The sequence below is a fragment of the Barbus barbus genome, assembly GCF_936440315.1.
Source record: "Barbus barbus genome assembly, chromosome: 32".
NCBI lineage: Eukaryota > Metazoa > Chordata > Actinopteri > Cypriniformes > Cyprinidae > Barbus > Barbus barbus.
Window position 1 is genome coordinate 3,933,023 of NC_136760.1, and position 22,922 is coordinate 3,955,944.

A 22,922-nucleotide genomic window follows, 5' to 3' on the forward strand; every position below is an offset into this window, starting at 1 on the left:
CAAAAAATCAGGTCAGCTCCTTTCATGGCAGAGTAAAATTTTCTTGAGTCATGGTTATGGCTAACCCCGTGAATAATAGCTGGTAATCTGGTTTAATGGCACAGATTTGATGGTAACTCTATCACCCCCTTTTGTACGGGAGTGCTAGGGAAGTTAAAATAGCAGTATAGTATTAAGTTGATGCTAAAACGTAAGTAATGTACAGCATCAGTAGTACTGACATGGTTACTGTTGCTAACTCAGACCAGCTTTACAGAATATAAACTGGATATTTCATTGATCAGCACATTTTACAGTACCTACGTGAATGTATGTGCATTGTGACATTGCAAGACATTTTTCTGCCATTTTTTTCCAAGATAAAACAGTGCGAGTAAACAGAACAATTGCTAATGTTTCCACAATGGACCTGTTACTCTTTCTTATGTCATTAATATTAATTAAAAACAATATTGACAAGATAAATAGAAAAGCACTCATAGCTCCTAAATTTTGAATAGGTTTTTCATTGTTGAATATACAGAAATCTAGGCCAAAAGGGAAAAAAAAAAAAAACTTTTTTTATTAATTTTAATTACAAACCCCATTTGCCAATAATTTAAGTATTTGTGTATAATTTTATTTTACATTTAATTACTTTTTTTCCAATTTCAGGTTATTTGCGTCAAATAACCAGCAAACTTCAAGCACTGTTGATTTCATTATAGTGTCTTTATGTTGTTTGTATTTGTTCAGTTGCTTGTAATTGGTTTCTCTCTTCTTTTTTTATATAGTACAGTGTTGAATAATTAAAATTTTAATAAAAAAATGTTCTTCAAATATACTTGAAGGCTAATTTACTTGAATATTTATACCAAAGTTTTCACTTCAAAGACGTGCTTATTGGTACATTAATTGGTATTAAAATTGCAATATATTCCACAAGCATCTACATTTACATACTTGCGTGAGTGTGTTTCTGGCCTCAGAACTAAAACCTGTAAAAGTCATCCATGTAATTACCTCACCAGTTCACCTCATACGGCTTCACCCTGCCTTAAGTTCATGTGCAGACTAAAAGAACAGCAACAGCGATGCTATCGGGTGCCTGGCGTCCTGCGTTCGTTCAAGGAGACCTTATTAGCCAAGACCCCAGACTGAGTTAAGCCACGCAGCAAATGTCCAGGGTTTTATTGGGTCACATTCGCTGCAAATACAGATTACTATCATCAGTGTCTTCTGTTTACTCTAAGAAAAGTCGCAGATATTAATTTCAGTGGGCAAAAATCCCAGTAAGCAGCCTTGACATACACGATCACGCATTTTGCCCATTTCTCAGGTGTCGCAGAAATCGCTTAGTATGGATTTTTGTTCAAGCAGCTCAGGGGTTCGTAGATTAGACTAATCTATTTTTGAAATCCCTCTTTAAATAGTTTTGAGGAGGAAAAAGGCGAGAAAATTGAAACTGTTCCTAGCTCTGCCAACCCTAAGGACAGGGATGTTGTGAAAGAACTGCTTTGCGTTGTGAAGACGCTTTCTCCGATTAGCCCTGCATCCATTGTTCTGTCCTGATCTGATAGTTATGCAGTCTATTGGCCTACTGAGAAAACATTGCCTTTCTAATGTTCCTCGAGTTTAATCTGAGGTAGAAACACAAAGAAAGATAAAAAAAGAGACTTCTTAGAAATACAGATTCAATTTCCCTGCTTCGACTCAAAGATTTCCACCGCCAAGTTGCGTGTTCTTTCCACATTCAGCCTCGATAAATAACCAGTTAAAAGACAGACCTTTTCTTCTCAAGGGCCTCTAATACACACTTACATAATGTACTGTATGTATTAAGTGAGATGGGTCTATTACAAAAAATATTGGCCTTCTAAGAAAACATTGCCTTTCTGATATTCCTCTAGTTTAAACTAAGGTAGAAACATTATGAAAGGAGAAAGAGTCTTTTGTGGAAATGCAGATTCATTTTCACACTTCCGACTCAAGATCTGTCACAGTGATAATCAAAGTTTTATTTCAGATGCGCATTTTGTCCACACTCAGCTTTGCTAAATGACCAACTAAAAGCCCTTTTGTTTGTAAGGTACTTTAATAGACACTCTGCATTAACTGACATGTGTCTCCAAAGCATATTGAAAAATATTGGCCTTCTGAGAAAGCAGTGCCTTTCTGATGTTCCAAGAGTTTAAACTAAGGTAGAAACGTGAAGAAAGTGGAAATACGAATTCAGTTTCACAGTTTTTACTCAAGATCTGTGCGCAGCGACAGTCAAAGCTTCCCGCTTCTGAGTTGTGTCTACACTCAGCCTCACTAAAAGAGCAATTAAAAGACTGATCTTTTGTTGGCAAGAGCCTTGAATACACACTTAGTGTATTTATTGAAACGGGTCTTGCATGCATATTGGAAAAAAAATATAGGCCTGAGAAACACTGCCTTTTTGGTTTTCCTTGAGTTTAATCTGGGATAGAGATGCAAAGAAAGAAAGGAAAAAGGAGACTATTGTGGAAATACAAATTCAGTTTCACAATTTCAACTCAAGATCTGTGCCACAGAGGCGATCAAAGGTTTGCGCCACTGAGCTGTGCGTTCTGTCCACGTGCAGCCTCACTAAATGACCAATTAAAAGATGGACTTTTGTTTGCAAGGGCCTTTAATACACACTTACTGTATTTATTGAAGCAGGTCTCACAGGCATATTGGAAACAGTCTCGTTTGTGTTAATTACTGCCTGATCCGGGGCACCCTGCTCTCCGTGGAGCCGCCCGTTACCCTCTCTTGTAAAAAGCCATTATAAATCATTGTCACCGCAGTGGAGTGCTGTAATGTTCAGCTGAGACAGAGCTGTGACGTTGGTGCTGTGAAATCGTAGCTTGGAGCTCCCCTTAAAGGCCAGAGAATGGAAGTGTGTGCGACGGCAGAGGCTGAGCAGCTCTGTGTTGTAGGTGATAAGTAACTCGTGGCTATTCCTCTCTTTGACATGTCTGTGCTCTATTGTATCTGACAGGCTGTGGATAAGGACACAGGGAATTACAGCGCCATGCTGTACAGGCTGATTATCCCCCCAACTACTGACGGCAAAGACGGCTTTGTTATTGAGCCCTTCACAGGAGTAATTAAGACAGCCATCATGTACAGAAACATGCGGCGCTCTTACTTCAAATTTGACGTGGTTGCTACGGATGACTATGGGGAGGGACTCAGCAGCAACGCTCAAGTGGTGGTACGTATGTGATCAAGCAGCATCATGTTGAGTGTTTTCGGTGGTTGGCCTATTTCTCATTCAAATGTCAGTCAAATGTCTCCATAAAATTCTTTTAAATGAATCAGTCAAAAAGTCTCACAAAAAGAGTCCGTTTGATCCCTTATTCACTGAATCAGTCATAAATATAACATATGATTCACTGAACTTAACTTTAAAGTCATGTCTTAACTTAATTAAGCCACAGACCCCAAATACGATTGTCCTTGGATGAGGGACCCCCGTCTTAAAATTTAAAAAGCAGCTATAAATGTTCATCAAGTTCCAAAATATACTGTTTATATTTTATATTATTGTTTTCCAACTATTTCTATTACATATTTATTTCTACTGAATATAGTACTATACTGTGAAATGTAATATTTATTTATTTAAATAATTGCTATTTTTATTTGTAGTTATGTATTTTAATCAAGTGTGTCTTATTCTATTTACTTCAATTAATTTATTATTTGTTAATTAATATATTTATTGATCGATTGATGTATCACTATTAATTTTGTACATTTGTTATTTATTTATTTCTGTTTTTACCCACCGTTTTTACTTTTCCACGAACCCCCTAGTACTCCCTTATGGCCCTGGTCCTCAGTTTGAAAGCCCTTGGTTAAAGATACAAATCCACAACAGCTTTTTGTTTTAATAAATGTTACTTGGATTAAGACAAAATAATAATAATAATAATAATAATAAAAAATTCAAATATATGTTTTCAAAAATATGTAGCGTAGAATTTTATCAAGAAACCAGAATCAGTAGAGGTGGCATCAGAATCAGGGCGATTCTGGTGTTGTAAGAAGGAAAGTAATTACACACTTTAAATACGCAATCCTGAGCCAGTTTGAATAGATTGATTAAAGTTTAAAGCAGTAATCTGTCTTGAGATGCAATCCATCATGAGATTTTACAGCAGAAGCAACTCCGTTAGCTGATTTTGATTAGAAAAATACAGTCCCTGTAAGCTTTCTTGAAGAACGTCCAAAGCTGATGCAAAAGAGGCATTGATTTTTTGGTGGGCTGAGGGGCTCCAGCAGTATTTAAACCCATAAATCAATCTCTCGGTAGAACTCAATGTCTTCAACGTGCACTTAACCTTTTGAAGCACCTTTATTTTTAGAGTGTACATCTGGGACGGCAGGGTGAGTAAATGATGAGAGAATTTACATTGCATTGCTTTTTCAATGCATTAGATTTAAAATATCCAATAAAGTGGCACTGCAAACAAGTGATGCTAGAGTTTTTTTTAGTGCAGTATAACAACACAAGTATATATTATCAAATCTATAAATTGCTGGTTGATATATGCTTTTGCATTTCTTTATTTCTAATGTACAGTAAGCACAGATGTACCATTAATTGAGTTTCCTTTTTAAACCATTCCTGTCTCCCAGTTTCATCAATCACAGAAACAGCATATATTTAAAATGCTACACTCTATGCTATCATTTTCTCTTTTATAACCGGAGATTATTTTTGTCTTTTCTCCCAGGTGTCAGTGGTTAACCAGCTGGATATGCAGGTGGTCGTATCCAATGTGCCGCCCACCGTAGTTGAGCAGAACAAGGATCAGCTGATTGGGTACGCGTTCTATACAAACACACTCTTCACCCAGACATACTCCTAAACACAATGTTCATGGCATGGGTACTTGACTTCTGCAGGTCCAGATGTTTATGTCGGGATAAGTCAGTGAGCTGCTTGATTCTGTCAACCCCTCTTAGATAGAAGCAAATCTCACACTGTGTAACATCTGCGGCAAGAGCAGAATAACCAGAAACCCCACTTTCCTCTGTCAGCCATGGGATAGCACTTATCCTTGCCTTTCTCTCAATTAAAATGAAACAAACCTTAATTACTTATTTTTAATTGAACAAAACTGAATTAATTTCTTTCTTCTATGGAACAAGGAGGAGAAATTTGAGAAATTCTGAAAAATGTTCATGCTGTTCTTTTCCATATGATGAAAATAAGTGAGGATGGGATATCTACAGTGCCCTCCATACGTATTGGAACAGTACAAAGACAAAATTGCACTGTTGGATGTGGAGTCAAGACATTTGCAAATATGATTAAAAGATGAATATGAGACAAAACTACAGAATGTAACATTTTATTATTAGCCATTTCAACACAGACATGTTTTACCAAATAAAAAGAACAGCACTCAATCCCACTCATTGACGTGAGTATAAGTATTGGGACAGTTGAACATAAGGCAGACCTAAAAGATGAAAATCTATTATTTAGTTGCAGATCCCTTACACACAATCACAGCAGTGAGTCTGTGACCCATAGACATCACCAGACTCTTGGTCTTATCCTTCAAAATACTTTTCCCAGCCTTTAATGCAGCCAATTCCAATTGTTGCTTGTTTTGGGGAGTTTCTGCCTTTCCTCTCCAGCTGGTGAAATTCATTTGGATTTAAATCTGGAGATTGACTTGGGCGAGCTAAGACTTTCCATTTCTTTGCCCTTATAAATTCCTTAACTGAACTGGCAGGGTGTTTTGGGTCATTGTCCTGATGCAATATGAAGCACTTCCCAATGAATCTGGTGGCATTTTCTTGAATATTGGTAGGTAAGATGGTTTTGTACCCTTCCAAGTTCATTCTGCTACTATCATCATACATTAAGTCATCAGTGAAGTTGAGAGGGCCTGTTCCAGAGACAGCCATGCATGCCCATGCCATGACACCACCTCCACCATGCTTTACAGATGAGGCTGTATGCTTGGGATCATTTGCGGTTCCCTTTTTTTCTCCACATTTTTGCTCTCCCGTCACTTAGATAAAGGTTAATCTTTGTCTCATTGGCCCATAAACACATTTCCAAAACTCTTCTGGCTCACCTTTGTGCTTTTTTGCAAACTCTAATCTTGCCTTTCTATGTTTGGTGCTGGTCAGAGGTTTGCATCTTGCTGTGTAGCATCTGTAATTCTGTGTCAAAGTCTCCTGAGGACTGTAGATTGTCAGAGCATCACCCCAGCTTTCTGGAAGTTGTTGGTAAATTTACAGACACGTCTTTTAGGGTTCATTTTCACAGCTTTTATGATTTGTCTGTCATCAACTACTGTTGTTTTCTCAGCCGATCAGGTAGTTGTTGGTAGCTGGTGTCGCTGGTGGTTTCCAAACTCTTGATTTCTCCATGCCCTTTGTTTTTGCTATAGCTCTAATTGACTTCCTCTTTTCTTTTAGCATCCAAATTGCTTGCTTTTCTCTCAAAGTCAGCTCCCTCATCTTCATCCTGGTTTGTGTGTGTCATCATTGAATGCAAGATTCAGAATACAGAAGTAATGGATATAACTGATACGACACATTCCCTGCTTTTAATATCTGAAGAATTAATGCAACAGGACACAGCTGATAACTTAGAAAGACCTGTGAGGCAACTGTTCCTATACTTATGCTCACATCAGATAGAGGGATGAAACTCTAAAAGTGCTGAACTTCTTAGCTGGTGAAACATCTATGTGTTGAATCACCCAATAATAAAATGTGACATTCTGTAGTTTTGTCTCATATTCATCTTCTAATCATATTTGTAAGTCTCTTGACTCCACAGCCAACAGAGCAATTTTGTCTTTATTGTTCCAATACTTTTGGAGGGCACTGTATGTATGTATATATATATATATATATATATATATATATATATATATATATATATATATATATATATATATATATATATTTATTTATTTATTTATATATTTATTTATTTATTTATTTATTTATTTATTTATTGACAGCCTTCGACTGTATTCATTATATATGCACTATAGAAGTGTTGTGAACCCATAGATGTTAGCATTGTGAAATGTATTATTTACTGAAAATCATAGCTGCAGCACTCATATTTTGTGTTTATGTATTATCAAATGTGCAACACGAAAACATTTTTGTCTATGATGCCGAACATGACTAATTATTGTGTCAAAACTCATGCAGATAAGATTTGAGGGATTATTTTTGGTGAATTTTAGTTTGGGGACCAATTCTCACCATTAACTATTAACTAGTACCTTTGCTTAAAAAACTCCTAATTGTCTACTCATTAATAGTTAGTAAAGTAGTTTCCGTGTAAGGTATGGGGTTAGGGAATCTAAATTATGGTCATGCAGAAAAAGACATTAATATGTGCTTTATAAGTGCTAATAAACAGTCAATATGCTAGTAATATGCATGCTAACAAGCAACTATTCATAGTGAGAATTGGTCCCTAAACTAAAGTGTTACCATAAAAACATAGTCATTTGCACTAGTCCTATGGAGCACTTTCATCATGCTTTTAGGATGTTTTTATGACATTTTTGGTGTTCAGCATCAACCGTCCCCATTTATTTCCAGCATATGGAAAAGAGCAGCATGGACATTTTTAATTTTTCTCGAATTTTTCCTCCTTGTTCATAGAAGAAAGAAATTTAGAACAACGTGTTTAAATGATGACAAAATATTCATTTTCACATAAACATCCCTGTTGAGATATTACAGTGCAAATATGAAGACATAAACACGTTTAAATTCCTAGTATATACACAGATGGGAACACACTCAGATAACAGAACTCACAGCCTGAGTTTTCCCAAGCCACCTTATTCTCTCTTGCCAGGTTATTTCCCCGGCATACGTGCTCCTTGTTCCTTTTCTCCAAGTAGATTCATCATTCCAGCTTCTGTTCTTTGTTGTCCCATGTTCTTATTTCACCTCGGCAGCTGTGAAGGGGGTTATCTGAGGCACTGCAGGTAATTGGCTGAGGAGGGCCGGCTGCTTTGAGATGTGAGCTGAGGGGAAATAAAGACACCTACTGGGAGAAAAGGACACCAGCTTTGAAGTGACGCTGTCTTACACAGCTCATTTTAGCCTTGCTTTGTCTTTGTCCTCCTTGTACCTCTGAATTCAAAACCGTTTCCGTTCCGTGCAGCCAAACAAACATGCTTAATATAGGGGTTTGCAGGACTTGTGATATATTTAGGCAGAGTAATTGTTGCTCTTGTGTAATATTGTGTAATATATTGCTGTTTTATGTCTCTGGCTTTGGTGATTACTGCAATTAGCGTTTGTTGTGCATGTTTGCAATTGTGTGGAAGCTGATTGTCAGCTTATTTCCTCTTATATGTGCCCACCAATTAATGGCTTAGCACAGAAATAATTTGATGAAGCATCCCTCTAATTTTCCCACAATTAGATTAATTCAGTGTTTTGACATGAATTGTTTGTTTTGTTTGGTTTATTTAGATTTTTGAGTTTTGTTTTGTTTTAAAACCCATGTCCGTTTTCCTGAATAAAAGAATAAAAAGGTAATTGTGACTTTTTTCTTGCAATTGAAAGTTTGTAACTCCCAGTTAAAACTCAGAATTGTGAGAAATAAATGTGCAATTATAACGTCAAATTTTAAGGAAAGAAAGATAAACTTGCAATTGGGGAAAAAGTCAGAACTGCAAATTTATATCACACCATTCAGAGAAAAAATGTCAGAACTGCAAGATTTAAAAAAAAAATAAATAAAAGAATTATGTGAAAAAAAAAAATCACAATGACCTTTTTTTCAATAGCAGAATGTGAAAAAATTCATTAAGTATTTTTGTATAGAATTTTAGAAATAAAAAAATGGCAAATAGAAAGTCATCGGTAGGGTACAACGGGGCTAAAGGTACCCCGGGGTAAAAGGCGCCTTTGATATTATTTTCATCTAAATCACTAGATGGCACAAAAACATGGCGTAGCACTTTCCTGGGCCGGGTTTCCCGATAACGATTGATCTTAGTGCTTAAGAGCAGGGTTTAAATTGGACCGGGGCCGTCCGGGGCTGAGCCCCGGCGCAGCACACTCAGGACTCGACATTAACGCTTCATTAATGCCAGACAAGTAACATGATTAAAACATCACTAGCCAAAAATACCTATGTAAACACCAAAACGCAAGTATTATTCTGATTTTATTACATTTAGTGGTGAATAGCAGGGCTGTAATACTCGAGTCCGGACACGTTTTTCTGTCGTCTCGGACTTGTCTTGGACTCGTTGGTATTTGGACTCGGACTTGGTCATTGGACTCACCATTGGAGTCCAGCTATATATTTTTTTTTCTCTTTCAAAACAAGACCATTAATCTGGCTCGCTTGTTCGGAAAATGGGTAATGTAATTGGTTTAATTTACAATCCATCTAGAACGGGCATTGCCATTGGTCGGCTGGTAAATGAACGAGTGTGCACACCGCGCTCCCTTACCAAGTGTCCTGCTCGCCAATGTCCAGTTGCTGGATAACAAACTCGATGACCTCAGGGCAAGAGTCAAGTTCCAGAGGGACATTCGGGACTGCAACCTTCTCTGCTTCACCGAGACATGGCTGAACCCAGCGGTACCAGACCACGCCATCCAGCCGGCCGAGTTCTTCTCGGTTTACCGCATGGACAGAACGCTGGACTCGGGGAAGACTAGGGGAGGTGGAGTATGTCTGATGGTGAACAAACACTGATGCGACAGCGCGAGCATTGTTCCCCTCTCACGCTCCTGCACACCGAATCTTGAACTTCTGACCATCAAATGTCGCCCTTTTTATCTCCCTCGGGAATTTAGCTCGGTCATCGTCAGTGCCGTTTATATTCCACCTCAAGCGGACACGGACACTGCGATATGGGATTTACATGAAACACTACACCTTCACCAGACACAGCACCGGGACGCCGCATTCATTGTTTTGGGAGATTTCAACAGTGCCAACCTCAAGCGTGCACTGCCGAACTTCCATCAGCACATCAGCTCCCCCACCAGGGGCGAAAGGACATTAGATCACTGTTACACCCCATACAAGAACAACTACAAGGCACAGTCACAACCACCGTTTGGGAAATTGGACCACGCCGCCATCTTCCTCATGCCTGTTTACAAACAGAGGCTGAAACAGGAAGCCCCGGTGCAATCGGTGGCCGCTCTGCAGGACGCGCTAGATGACGCAGACTGGGACATGTTCCGGCGCAGCTCTGATGACGCCAGCTTGTTTACGGAAGCGGTTGTGGGATTTATAGAGAAACTAATGGATGATACGGTGCAGAAAACCATCATCAGGATGTTTCCCAACCAGAAGCCGTGGGTGGATAAAACCATCCGCGACGCCCTGAGATCCCGCTCCGCTGCCTACAACACAGGGCTCATCACCGGGAACATGGATGACTACAAGGCTGCATCTTACAGCGCGCGCAGACCGGTGAAGGAGGCGAAGCAGCGCTACGGGAGGAAACTAGAGTCGCAATTCCAACATGGCGGCTCTAGGAGCCTGTGGCAGGGACTTAGAACCATCACGGACTATAAAACACCACCCTCCAGATCGGGGAATGCGGACGCTTCTCTGGCTGACGAGCTGAACACTTTTTATGCTCGCTTCGAGGCTATGCACGCTGAGAAAGCCGGTGAGGACAACGTGTTCACCATCACGGAGCATGACGTGAGGAGGGCATTCAGGAGAGTGAACATCAGGAAGGCAGCAGGACCAGATGGCATCACAGGTCGGGTTCTGAAGGCCTGCGCTGACCAACTAGCACCGGTGTTCACTGAGATCTTCATCCTCTCCCTGGAACAGTCCATAGTCCCCTCATGCTTTAAGCAGTCCACCATTGTTCCTGTCCCCAAGAAACCCCAGCCCACCTGCCTAAACGACTATCGCCCTGTAGCCCTCACATCAGTGGTGATGAAGTGCTTTGAGAGACTGGTCAGAGACTTCATCATTGCATCACTACCAGACACACTGGATCCACTACAGTTTGCATACAGACATAACCGCTCCACGGAGGATGCCATCTCACACCTCCTCCACACCACAACAAGTCACCTGGACTGCAGAAAAGGGAATTATGTAAAAATGCTGTTTGTGGACTACAGTTCAGCGTTTAACACCATAATTCCCTCCACACTCACCTCCAAGTTGGAGGTCCTTGGTCTCAGCACATACTTGTACCAATGGATCTCCAGCTTCCTGAAGGACAGACAGCAAGCCGTACGGATGGGTAAACACACCTCATCCTCCATCACCCTAAGTACTGGAGCCCCTCAAGGTTGTGTTCTGAGCCCCCTGCTGTACTCACTGTACACTTATGACTGTGTGGCCACTTCCAACTCCACCACCATCATCAAGTTTGCTGATGACACTGTTGTGTTGGGCCTGATCTCAGACAACGACGAGACGGCCTACATACAGGAGATTAAGAACCTGGAGAGTTGGTGCCAGGTGAATAGTCTACACCTGAACATCAGCAAAACTAAGGAGCTGATAGTGGACTTCAGTACGAAGCAGGAGCGGTCATACCAGCCGATCACTATCAACGGGACTCCAGTGGAGAGAGTGGACAGCTTCAGATACCTGGGTGTTCACATCACGCAGGACTTGACTTGGTCCTGTCATACCAGCACCCTGGTGAAGAAGGCCAGGCAGCGTCTGTACCATCTGAGACGTTTAAGGGACTTTAGACTTCCCTCTCGGGTGCTTAAGACTTTTTACACCTGCACCATCGAGAGCGTCCTGACGGGCAGCATCACTTCCTGGTTCGGGAACTGCACTATGCAGGACAGACGAGCCCTCCAGAGGGTGGTGCGTTCAGCGGAACGTACCATCCACACCGAGCTCCCTGACCTGCAGGAGATCTACAGCAAGCGGTGCCTGACCAGGGCCAGGAAGATAGTGAAGGACCTCAGCCATCCCAACAATGGACTCTTTTCTCTGCTGCGTTCAGGGAGGCGCTTCCGCTCCATGAAGGCGAACACAGAGAGAATGAGGAGGAGCTTCTTCCCGCAGGCCATTCGGAGTCTTAACCTCTCTCCACTCTAATCACATCACCCCACACTTCCACTTTGCACACTTTCAAATACAATCTGCACTAATTTGTAGAAGGTTACGTAAGGATAAATGAGTCGGACTTAAATACCATTTGTCTTTTGTCTTTAGTATTCCTTTTACTCACTTATACACTTTAATGCACAGCACAGCACACGGACACTTTATCACTGACATACACTTTACTTTTTATAGAATCTATTTAGAATCATATTCTATTTTTATTCTTCATATCTATTTTTATTCTCATATCTATTTTTTATTTTATTTTATTGCTAGTTTATTTCTGTATATATGTTTACTGTACTTTTTCTATTTGTATTTTTGTAAACTTGAGGTTTTTCTTAATTTTGTTGGACAATTTGTTGGACAGTCGTACAATACATTTCACTACATGTCGTACTATGTATGTATATGTATGTGACAAATAAAATTTGAATTTGAATATTACCAAGCGCTAGAATTAGACACTTTGACTAAAAAAAAAGTTGCTTGAATCATGTTGTAGTTATATTTTCAAGTTGACTAGTTAAAATTTTACAAAATCGAGAATTGGTCAAATATTCTATGAAAATCTATTTTATTTTATTTTATTTTTTTGCCATATCGTCCAGCCTAGAAACAAATAAAAAAAACTTCCAATTTTTAATTTCTTTAATTTCTCAATCGTTAATTGTCTGTTCTCTAACTGAACTAAATTATTTTTATTTCTACTATTAAAAATGGCCTCAGTTTAACACCTGCAATACTGTCTATATGCCCCTATCCCCGGAGGATGTATATTGCACCTATATTATATGGCCTAAGGTAAACAGCAAACAAATGCATGCGCGGCCACACACAGACACACAGAGCTGGAGGTGTTTATATGCTACACAGCCTTGCTTAGGAGGGTTACATTGTACTATGGTTTCTATTGTTTCTTACGATTCTTTTAGGAAACGCAGCCCAGATCATTTGCTTTTCAAGATGCATGTGCATATTTGTCCTATCTTTGACGCAAAGTTGATTCTGTACTTACTTGATCTAATATTTTATGTTTTTTAACATGTTGTAGATTTAAGTAGCAAATGAGAATCGCTCAAATTAATGCATATATTTTGAGACAAAGGTCTTATTATGTTGGGGTGTCCATATTAGAGATAATCACCATGTTTAGAACGAAACATCATATTTAAAAACATGATATTAATCATATCATATAATAAAATAGAATTTATTGTTACGACTGTATTATTGGTTCTCCTTCAATACTTTCAGAATCTTTACTTATTAAAATTATTTAGTTTCTTTATTTTAAAATATATTTTTTAAATTAACATTTTAAAGACAGTATATTTATTGAACAAAAATGTATTCTTTTATTTTTCAAAATAAGCAGAAAATAGTACAAACTTTGCTAAAGCGATTGTTTTGAACAAGTATTAACTTAACATTAAAACATTATTTTAGCTGAAGTATTTGTATCAATACCGTGTGCCTTTTACCCCATGCTGGTGGGCGTTTTACCCCGTGTGTGGGGTAAAAGGCCCCCCTTGCCACCTCATACATTTATAAGATTTTTAAACAACTTGAATGATTTATTTTCACACAAAATCTGTTGCTTCAATACAACGTATATATTTTTTCTGCAATTATACATTTTAGGCACAGTGAATAGCATTTTTTCTTAAGGTGGGCCTTTAGCCCCGTTGTACCCTATGTTAGAAAGTTCTGTCGTCAATCTGTTATTTTCTGTCTTTCAATGCAGGATTTTAGAGCGCTACGTCCAGGACCAGATCCCAGGAGCTAAAGTTGTTGTGGAGTCGATCGGCCCACGTCGTTTTGGCGAGGGATATGAACAGGAAGACTACTCAAAATCTGACCTGATGGTTTATGCAATCGACCCTTTGACCAACAGAGCTCTCTCAAGGCAGGAGCTCTTCAAGTGAGTGCTTCCTCTCATTCAACTTACCCTTCTAAACTCCATTTCTGCAGTGCTCTTCTTTGTCTTAAACTCCTGAACTTTCCCTCAAACCTAAGCAACTAACTGCTAGAGATATATCTACCCTTCACACTGGAATTATACATGTGTTTGTCAGCTATACAGTAAATGGGAAGAGCTGCTTTATATTATTTAGACAAGTAATGCAAAAATGCAGAGCGCTACTCGTCTCAAAAATGTCAAAGCAAGGATGTTGTAGGTGCATCAAGTGGACATGATTTGGGATTGAAAAATCCAACACCAAGCAGGAAAAAAAACTTCCCAAACTATGTCCCAATTTGTCACTGCTGTAAACAGAAATATGAGTAATTTTTACCAGCTATAGATGATACATATTGGATTTCGTGGCTTGTTTTTGGCTAAACACCAGCTTGCACTGATGTCTAATTTATTAATTATTAGTTTTTTCTCCATCAGGTTCATAAATAAATAATCAAATAACATTAATTACCTTTCATTTGTAGAGTGTTTAATTCACTGGATTACGCCAAAAAAAAAAAAAAAAAAGGTTAACATGGCCATTCAATGTATACATTAGCATGGTATAACATTTATCATTGCATTATTTAAGATACCACCCACCCTTAGCCATTAGTTCATCTGTTATTCATAGTGTATTTTTTGTTTTCCCATTTTTCATTCAAGCAGTACGATAAAGCAGATGGAGTGTATGTTTATGTTTGTTTAGGCATTTTCTAATTTTTCATACAAATGAGACTTATGGTTAAATCCATAGCCATATTGTCTGTTTTGTCACAGTAATTAGCCTGCTCAGACAGCATGGTCTCCTAATGCTTGTATGGGCAAATCATGAATTGTAGGCTGTCGTATGCACTTCCAAACTCCTTAGCTCTAATATAGACAACATTAAGTCTTTTGTTTTATTTAACTGTCAGCAGGGTGAATGGTACTTAGAAATTGTGCTTTATAGTAGCCAATGTAAGTATAAGATCAGCACATTACACTAAAAAAGTGAGAAGACACATTTTGTACTTTATTGTTGTAGTGTTGTTCACTGGCTGGAAGGTAAATGAGATCTTCATTGCCAGATTTACGTGGCTTGCACTGCAGATCTAGTTCAATAGCGTATGCAAGGCCAAATACTGTATGTGACTGTTCCTGTGGTTTTTGCAGGTTTTTAGATGGGAAGTTATTAGACATCAATAAGGAGTTCCAGCCCTATCTAGGTCGCGGAGGACGCATTCTGGAGATCCGCACGCCGGATGTGGTGGAGAGCGTGAAGAAGGCGGTTCAGTCTGTTGGATACACCGAAGGAGCCCTGCTGGCCTTGGCCGTTATCATCATCATGTGCTGTATCCCAGCCATCCTCATCGTCATCATCACCTACCGACAGTGAGTGTTGCCACCATAGTCTAGTGTAACCTAAAATTTCATGATCGAATTAAATCAAATGGCATTTAATATTAATATTTAGTGGGGGTGTGCCATATTGACAAAAATTATATCTTGGATTTTTCAGATAACAATAATTAGCTGAGTGTGTTTTTGTGCTGGTACCTTGGCTGGTTTAGGCCTGTCATGAGTAAATAAATAAATAAAACACTAAAACAACCAGCAGGTGGTGGCAAGTCCCCCTCTCTTAATGAGTGAATCTTTGAATCATTCATTTAAAGGATTTGTTCAAAACGGCTGATTTATTTAAAAATTAGCGGTGTCCCCAACTAAGGATTTTCATAGTCGAATCGCAATTTTCGAATCTTGCCGATAGTCGACTGATAGGCGAATCATCTGTTTGGGGGTGGGGCTAAATACAAGAGTCAAGTAGACAGACATTTGACAGTCATAAAATACTGACGTTAACACACAAGGAAAATGTGTAACGGATGCCGCAGATACAAAAATAATTAAAAGAAAGCTAACATTGAACGTCAGTGAAACCCTAAGAATTTCAATTTTCACATTTTTTACAATAGTGCTCTCATTATAATGTTATGTACTGTATATGACAGTATTACTAATGTTCTGCATTTCTGTTTTGATGACCAGTAGGCTAGAATGAAGCATATTGTAGCAGGTTTTTAATCAATGGGATTTAACTTATCATTTATCTCATATAGAATATGCTTAGTTATTTATACAACATAAGGTTAATATTACGACTTACAAAATGCCCTGAATGCATGAACGTGTCTACACGGCTCTGAATTAACTCCTTTTGTGGACGTGTTCTTCACGCAACAATGTGCAGAAACACATTGTTTTATTATAATAGTGTTCTCATTATAATGTTATGAAGAATCCCAGTCATAGTTATTAATATTCTGCATTGTTTGTGCTGCTCGCGCTGATGAGATATCACCGTAGTACTACAATGAAGCGCTTTACTGCAGCCCAACTCAACCGAATGCATCTTATAGGAGATAAATAATACATACACAATATATATATATATATATATATATATATATATATATATATATATATATATAAACCGGCTGAAATGTTTTGAAATCACTTGTACCCTACCTGATCGAAAAAATCCAGTCTTCACTCTGCCTGTGTCAGTTTGAGTCTTGTTAAAGATTTAAATCCCTGCCTCCAAGATGTTCCTCTGTCAGTCACGGATTATGAAAAGTGAAACTTAAATCTATAGGGTTGGATTCATTCACGCACGTTAAAATATTGATCTAAAGCTTCTTTCTTTTAAGATTCTTATTTACAGCATTATCTTAATAGGCTGTATATTAACTTATTGGGAGAAAACCAGTAGTTCTATGTAAAATCAGACATTTGAGCACCCCCATGTAGCCAATATGGCACGACCATAACACCTCAGCGAATATTCGACTGTGAGATTGGGAGTCGAATCGGGCTCCTCCTATCAAAGCATCGAATCGTCGACTATTTGGGGTCACCCCTATTAGAAATAAAGCAGCCAACTGTTTATGAGTGGACAATTGGATCACTGACTCAAATGACTCGTTCCAAAACAGATTCATTGCAGTGTTTATTATCGAGTATGTTAGAAAAAAAATTAAAAAACAGACGTAATTGTGCCTAAAATGAAACACACTCACGGTATTAGCTTCTTGTTTGTTGAACTGTTGTATAGAATCAGTACAACATTCGTGATCGGGAAGATGGCACTCTTGCTTGTGTGATATTACCTATTTAACTATATCATATCTTATAAACAATCTTTTTTTTTGCTACATATTCAATAATGTCAGCTAGCACATTGTTCAAACAACAATAGTTTCATAGATGATAAATATTGCACACCACTAACATTTAGTGAAATAAGCCATTAACCAATTGTTCTGTTGTGATTCTTTGCATATTTTCCAGTTAGTTTTTAATAGAAATGTTATTTCACAGTGTTGCTTTTATGCCTTGTGTTGGAATGAGGTTGAATCAGCCATTCAGGCTGCAGATTTCGCCACTTAGCAACCAAATAAATAAATAAATAAATGCAAAGTTCATTAAGGTTTAAACATCCTGTTAAGCAGTCAGCTTCCCTCCGCTGGGATTTCAGAGGAACATATGCACTCTTTCTTTTCACAGCGGTAACACCTTTGAGAACTGTCTGGTCTTGTGTTTATTCAGGGTGAAAGAAGATTAATTAAGGCCATGTGAAGTAAATATAAGAAGCTGTCTGTGGTTAAGGGCCGAGTTTTTCATGTGGTGCCAGCTGAGCCAGTGCCATGTGGCAAACCTGACGATGAGAACTAAGGAATAAAATGACATGATCTGTGCTTGAGATATGAGAATCATTCAGGAATTATTGAGGGTTTAGTTTGGCATGAATATAATTCATACTTGTGAACTGGGAGAAGATAACAGATTTATACATTTTGGGGCTGAAATCCTATATATATTTTTGCAATATACATGTTTGTTTTTGCTGTTACTGATTCTTTCTGCTGTGCAGTAAATCCATGATGTTGAGTCATTATCTAATTTTTTTTCTTGTCTTTTTACAATGCACCAACTTCAGATTCAAAGAGTAAGTATCGTATTGAGACATGTGTAAAATTATATCTCAACCATTTCCCTCTCTCAAGCATTATTTAATTCAGTGGTTCTCAAATGGTTTGGCGTAAAGGCCCAGCTTTTACATTGGATATCAAATAGCAACCCAACCAGGGGCGTAGCCATCATTTCAAAAGTGGGGGGGACGGAATGTCTAGTGTTATATGTGTTCTTTTTTTTCAGTTAACCCTTGTCTAATTGACAGGTTTTATTTTTAATCATACCTTTTTGCTTAATATGCTTTATGATTATATTGTTATATATGATTATAAAACAGAAGGAAAGAAAGAGAGAAAAAAGAAAGAAATACAACAGCTTGTCACTGGGACAGTACCATTAAAAGGACACCTTTGTACCTTATTTACCCCAAAAAGTTTCATAGTTGTACATTACGGTACATATTGGTACTCTATATATGCACCTTTTTGAGTATAAGTTACAAAGATGTCCTTATAAGGGTACTATTGTTTACATATTTCAGATTGTATTTTGTGAGTGTTGTATGTACAGTGCATGGCACACAGTAATGGATACTTGCACATTCACATACTCCTTTATTCTGTTCTGTTCTATTATACATTAGTTAAAAGAAATATCTTATATATTCACTCTCAACTGTGAATTCACTTCTGCCTCTGTCTATAGCAAATAAAGTAGTGTTTGAAACATGTACATACAGGGAATAGTGACTTCTGTGATACAGAAGAACATAAAAAATAATTTAGGATACAAATGATTGGTTATTGTCCAGCAGTGTACTTAATTTATTAACACTTTAAAACGATAAACACATATTCACTATTAACTATGACTTTTACTTCAATAAACTCTTCATTTACTGCTTATTAATAGCTTGTAAGGTAGTCGTTGTAGTTGTTAAGTTTAGGATTATGGGATGCAGAATATGATCATGAAGAATACAGAATTAATATGTGCTTAAGTGCTAATAAACAACCAATATGCAAGCTAATAATTACCTACTGTAGTTAAAAATGATAGCTGAGAAGTTGTTCATCATACTAATGTTATTTTTTATTTTTCTATATTTGACCAATTGTGTGTTTTCTATGATTGGTCCATATATAATCATTCAAACGCTTGTGTATTAATAGATTTTATACAATGTAAAAACAGCCAGGTGTTAAAAGCTACTCTATCAGTTCTTATCAGCTGTGAAGTTTGTATTTCTTGCGTGTCGTCCTGACAAACCTAGGCTGACTGTTTCTTGTTCATTCTTGACAACACATAAAAACGTCAAATTAGTGCACTAATGACAGAGCAGCCCTAAATGATGATCGGTCCTGTATCAGATCAGTGCTTGCATACTTGATTGAAATACATCATGTAGATTTGGCAGAGTGTCACAATGCTGCAAACGCTGTAAAATCTCAGTTCAACATTATCTTTATTCTTATTTGAAGGGTTCTGATAACATACATACGTGTCAAAATAAAAGACGTTACAAAAGAGTTACGGAAAAATACACTGAAAATAAATAAGTGCATGTTTGTCCAGGCAGTTTTTTTTTCTCCATATAATGAACATCAAAACTTGCTAATTATTCAGCAAGAGCAATAGGCAGAGTCACTCAACATTGTGCAACACTATTCGGATCCCACATGACAACTTACGCTGCTTGACTTCTTCGTAAAAAAGGAGTGAAGAGTTTCTTGCCGCTTTGAACTCATCTTGACCTCTAATGAATGATGGATACAGCGCGGGACCGCGGGCGCAAGCCTGGGCATGTCGTGACGTCACAAACTGAGTGACTGATTGCCATGGAAACGTAAACATCATGTATATCTTGTCTCTTTGAATTTTAAATCATTCTGCATTTATATACATTGCTCCATTAAAACCTCAACATGTCGAGAACACAACTGTCCAATGAAAAAGTAATCTACGCCCCTGAACCCAACACTACCTAAATAGCTTGTCATACAAAAGTCAATGATACAACAATGTAAATCACCAATAGTGGAATATATTAATATAAAAAAAACTCAACAGACTTATTTTTATAGTTTGAGTGTTTCTAAATGTCTCTTGAATTTTAATGTTTATGCTCTCAACAGCCAATAATTCACTGTACAAAACACATTGACGGCACTAATGATGTCTTTCCTCATTGCTAGCATCTTCTTGTATTTTGCATAGTTTTGTTTGTCTACCTGTCCATGTTGCCCATAATATGACTAGCTTCTAGAAATTTGATCTGAAGTACCATTTAATTTAACATGTGACCATTGGCATCCATAACAAAAAAATAAATAAAATAAAAAATATTAGAAGCGGTGTCTCCCCCTTTTTGAAATGCCTCTTTATTGTGCACTCCTAACTATGACAGATTATATGGTTAGCTACATTTTATTATTATTCCCTTTTATACATACCATTTTTTTCTCTTGCTGTCGGCGACCCACCAGTTGAGAACCACTGATCTAATTTGTTGTGTCTGGGAAACTCCAAAAAAGCCATGGGATGTCCAGGGAAAGATAAAGGCTTGTTGATTTCCCAGGACCAGAACAGAAGAGCTTAGAACGCAACTTATTTAAAGAATAGCTTTTGTTCCCTAAGCTGTCAGATCCCCTGAGGATATAAAGCTGATTCCAACATCCTTGTAAATTGCACTTTGAAAGAAAAGATCAAAACCGAATTATTCAAAAACATTAGAAGTGTTCTTTAAGGACAGCATGCTATGAAATTACAAACTCAAACCACTTCCCAGGCACTCATCACAAAAGCATAACCATCAAACTCTCTAATATTACCTTTGAATGCAACAAATAAAAAAATAAATATATGCAATAAAGCAAATTATTAAAATTTTGTTTCTGTAAACATATTGTTCTTGATTTGTGAGTGCATGTATAATTTATGAATCTTTCATAATATAAGATATTGCTTTTATTTTACTCTACTTGTTGACTTCATCTGAAGACGACAGGCAGAGTGTGCAAAAACAGCCAGGATTCAAATGGTGCTTCCCGCTGGCAAATCCGGAGGCGCTGCCACCAACAATCTGTATGAAGAACTCGGCGACAGCACCATGTAAGTGTTATACCTTCTGCACTTTATACTGTACTTGTCAATGTCTTAAAACACTGGCTGAGTCAGAATATTAATATGCAATGGGTTTTACAGGATATATTTACTTGAAGTATAATTAGTAGTTAGTACTTGAAGTACAAAGTCTATTCAGGCTATGAATTAAGTCTATATTTCTAACCAAATTGGCATTTTTCTTTCTCAAATCTAACTAAATGTAGTTGTAGGATTGGAGCAAGAAGAGTGTGGAAAATTAAAATTCTATTTTGATTATTAAGATGCTAAATTGAATTACCCAGACTTTTTGAAGTATTTCTCTTACACGATTTACAGATACAATTTAATGTAACCTGATTTATAGCTTAGCAAAGCTAGGGCTTCTATTCATGGTGTTAAAATTCCACCCAATGACAATATCCCTTTTTGTGACAGTCATACCCATTTATTCTTTAACCTGTGCCAGGATTTCTAACACATTTAGGGGTTATGCAAAATTACAGGCCTTCCATAAAAAGATTGCAAGTTTGAACCCAGGTTGAGGTGATCACCAAACCTTTTTTGTTTTTTTTTACCTTCAGGGTGTGGTCTCAACATTACAAGCTTTCAATGTAAAAAGCAATACACAGTTAACCCGTCCTGTTTCGTGTTTTCATAGTTATCATTAAATATAATTTTACAGGAAGGTTTTTGTGGAATATCAAAGATCCATATTTAACAGGAATGGTCTAAAGATCATCTAACCCAAATTGGATGAAGACTGGACTCATTTATTTTAGAAGTTGCAGGTTTGTGGTTAAATTTAAATCAAGAGCAGTGCCAAGATACAATCTGAAATCCTATATCGCTTTTTCATTGCCATATTCATACTGTGTTGCATCCCGAAGGTTTTGGTATATCAAAAAGTGTTTTGTTGTTGTTTTTTGGAAAACTATTCAGTAATGTTTGACCCCAAAACTGTCAAGACAATTTATTTTCTATGAGTAATTTCATTACTTTTTTACCATACAATTCCAGGGCCTTCCATATACCTCCAGTGGGGAGGAATGTTAAGTAGAAAACCAACTGATATAATAGATTCCTAGACAGCTTTGGTGCACAGCCCCAAATTTAGTATCATGTGAACATTTTCTACCCTCTACCTGACCCTTAAAATTAAACTGGCTTATTTTCCACTGCAACCTTTATCTGACCACAATGATCATTACCAAATGGAATAACTTTTTTTGTCATAACACAATAGTGTCTATCCTACTTATATTGTCCTAATCATGACTGAACTGGTTTTCAACATTAAAGATTACATGTGGACAGTAATGTGGAGAGTTTTATTGTGCTAACTGTTGTGATGTCACATCTTAACTCAAAAGATCAAGTAAAGTTTTTCATTATTAGACCACTTAGACTAATTTCTCTGTAGTGATTTTGTAATTGTCAGGCAGGTTTCCCATTTTAAAAGTGTAACCTTTATTACACTTATTTGCTTTTTAACATCTTGCTAATTTCACTCATAAAATGTGTATTTTCCTCCTGTCTCTCTTTCTCATTTCTTGGATATCAGATCTAAGTAAGTAAGGAGTCATCTGTGTTAAAACTATAGTTGTCAACTACCCAAGTAGTTTCAAGTAGACATTATAGGCTACTGTAAGTAAGGTATAGCTGTATTTATGATGTTTTCTCAGAGATGTTGAATATCCTTTGCTTCCAATTGCCTAGCATTGTTATCAGCTGCCTTCTCTTGCGCAGTATTGGTATTAGCTTGGCACTGTGTTAGCGCTGTTCAGTGAAAACGTCTTATTTTGGGTGTTTGCCTAGGATTCGGTTAGCATTTTT

General features: G+C 37.5%; 1 protein-coding gene across 1 annotated transcript in view; it reads left to right on the plus strand.

The window, feature by feature from the left end:
* LOC306852003 (protocadherin-15-like) overlaps window positions 1-22,922 on the plus strand; it is a gene marked incomplete at its 5' end in the record, with an annotated part of 238,116 nt that overhangs the window by 196,591 nt on the left and 18,603 nt on the right. The window contains 5 exons of the mRNA XM_079388567.1: window positions 2,990-3,205; window positions 4,734-4,822; window positions 13,818-13,994; window positions 15,186-15,404; window positions 20,985-21,095. Of these exons, the coding sequence (XP_079244693.1) occupies window positions 2,990-3,205; window positions 4,734-4,822; window positions 13,818-13,994; window positions 15,186-15,404; window positions 20,985-21,095 (812 nt within the window). The remainder of the gene's footprint in view (window positions 1-2,989; window positions 3,206-4,733; window positions 4,823-13,817; window positions 13,995-15,185; window positions 15,405-20,984; window positions 21,096-22,922) is intronic.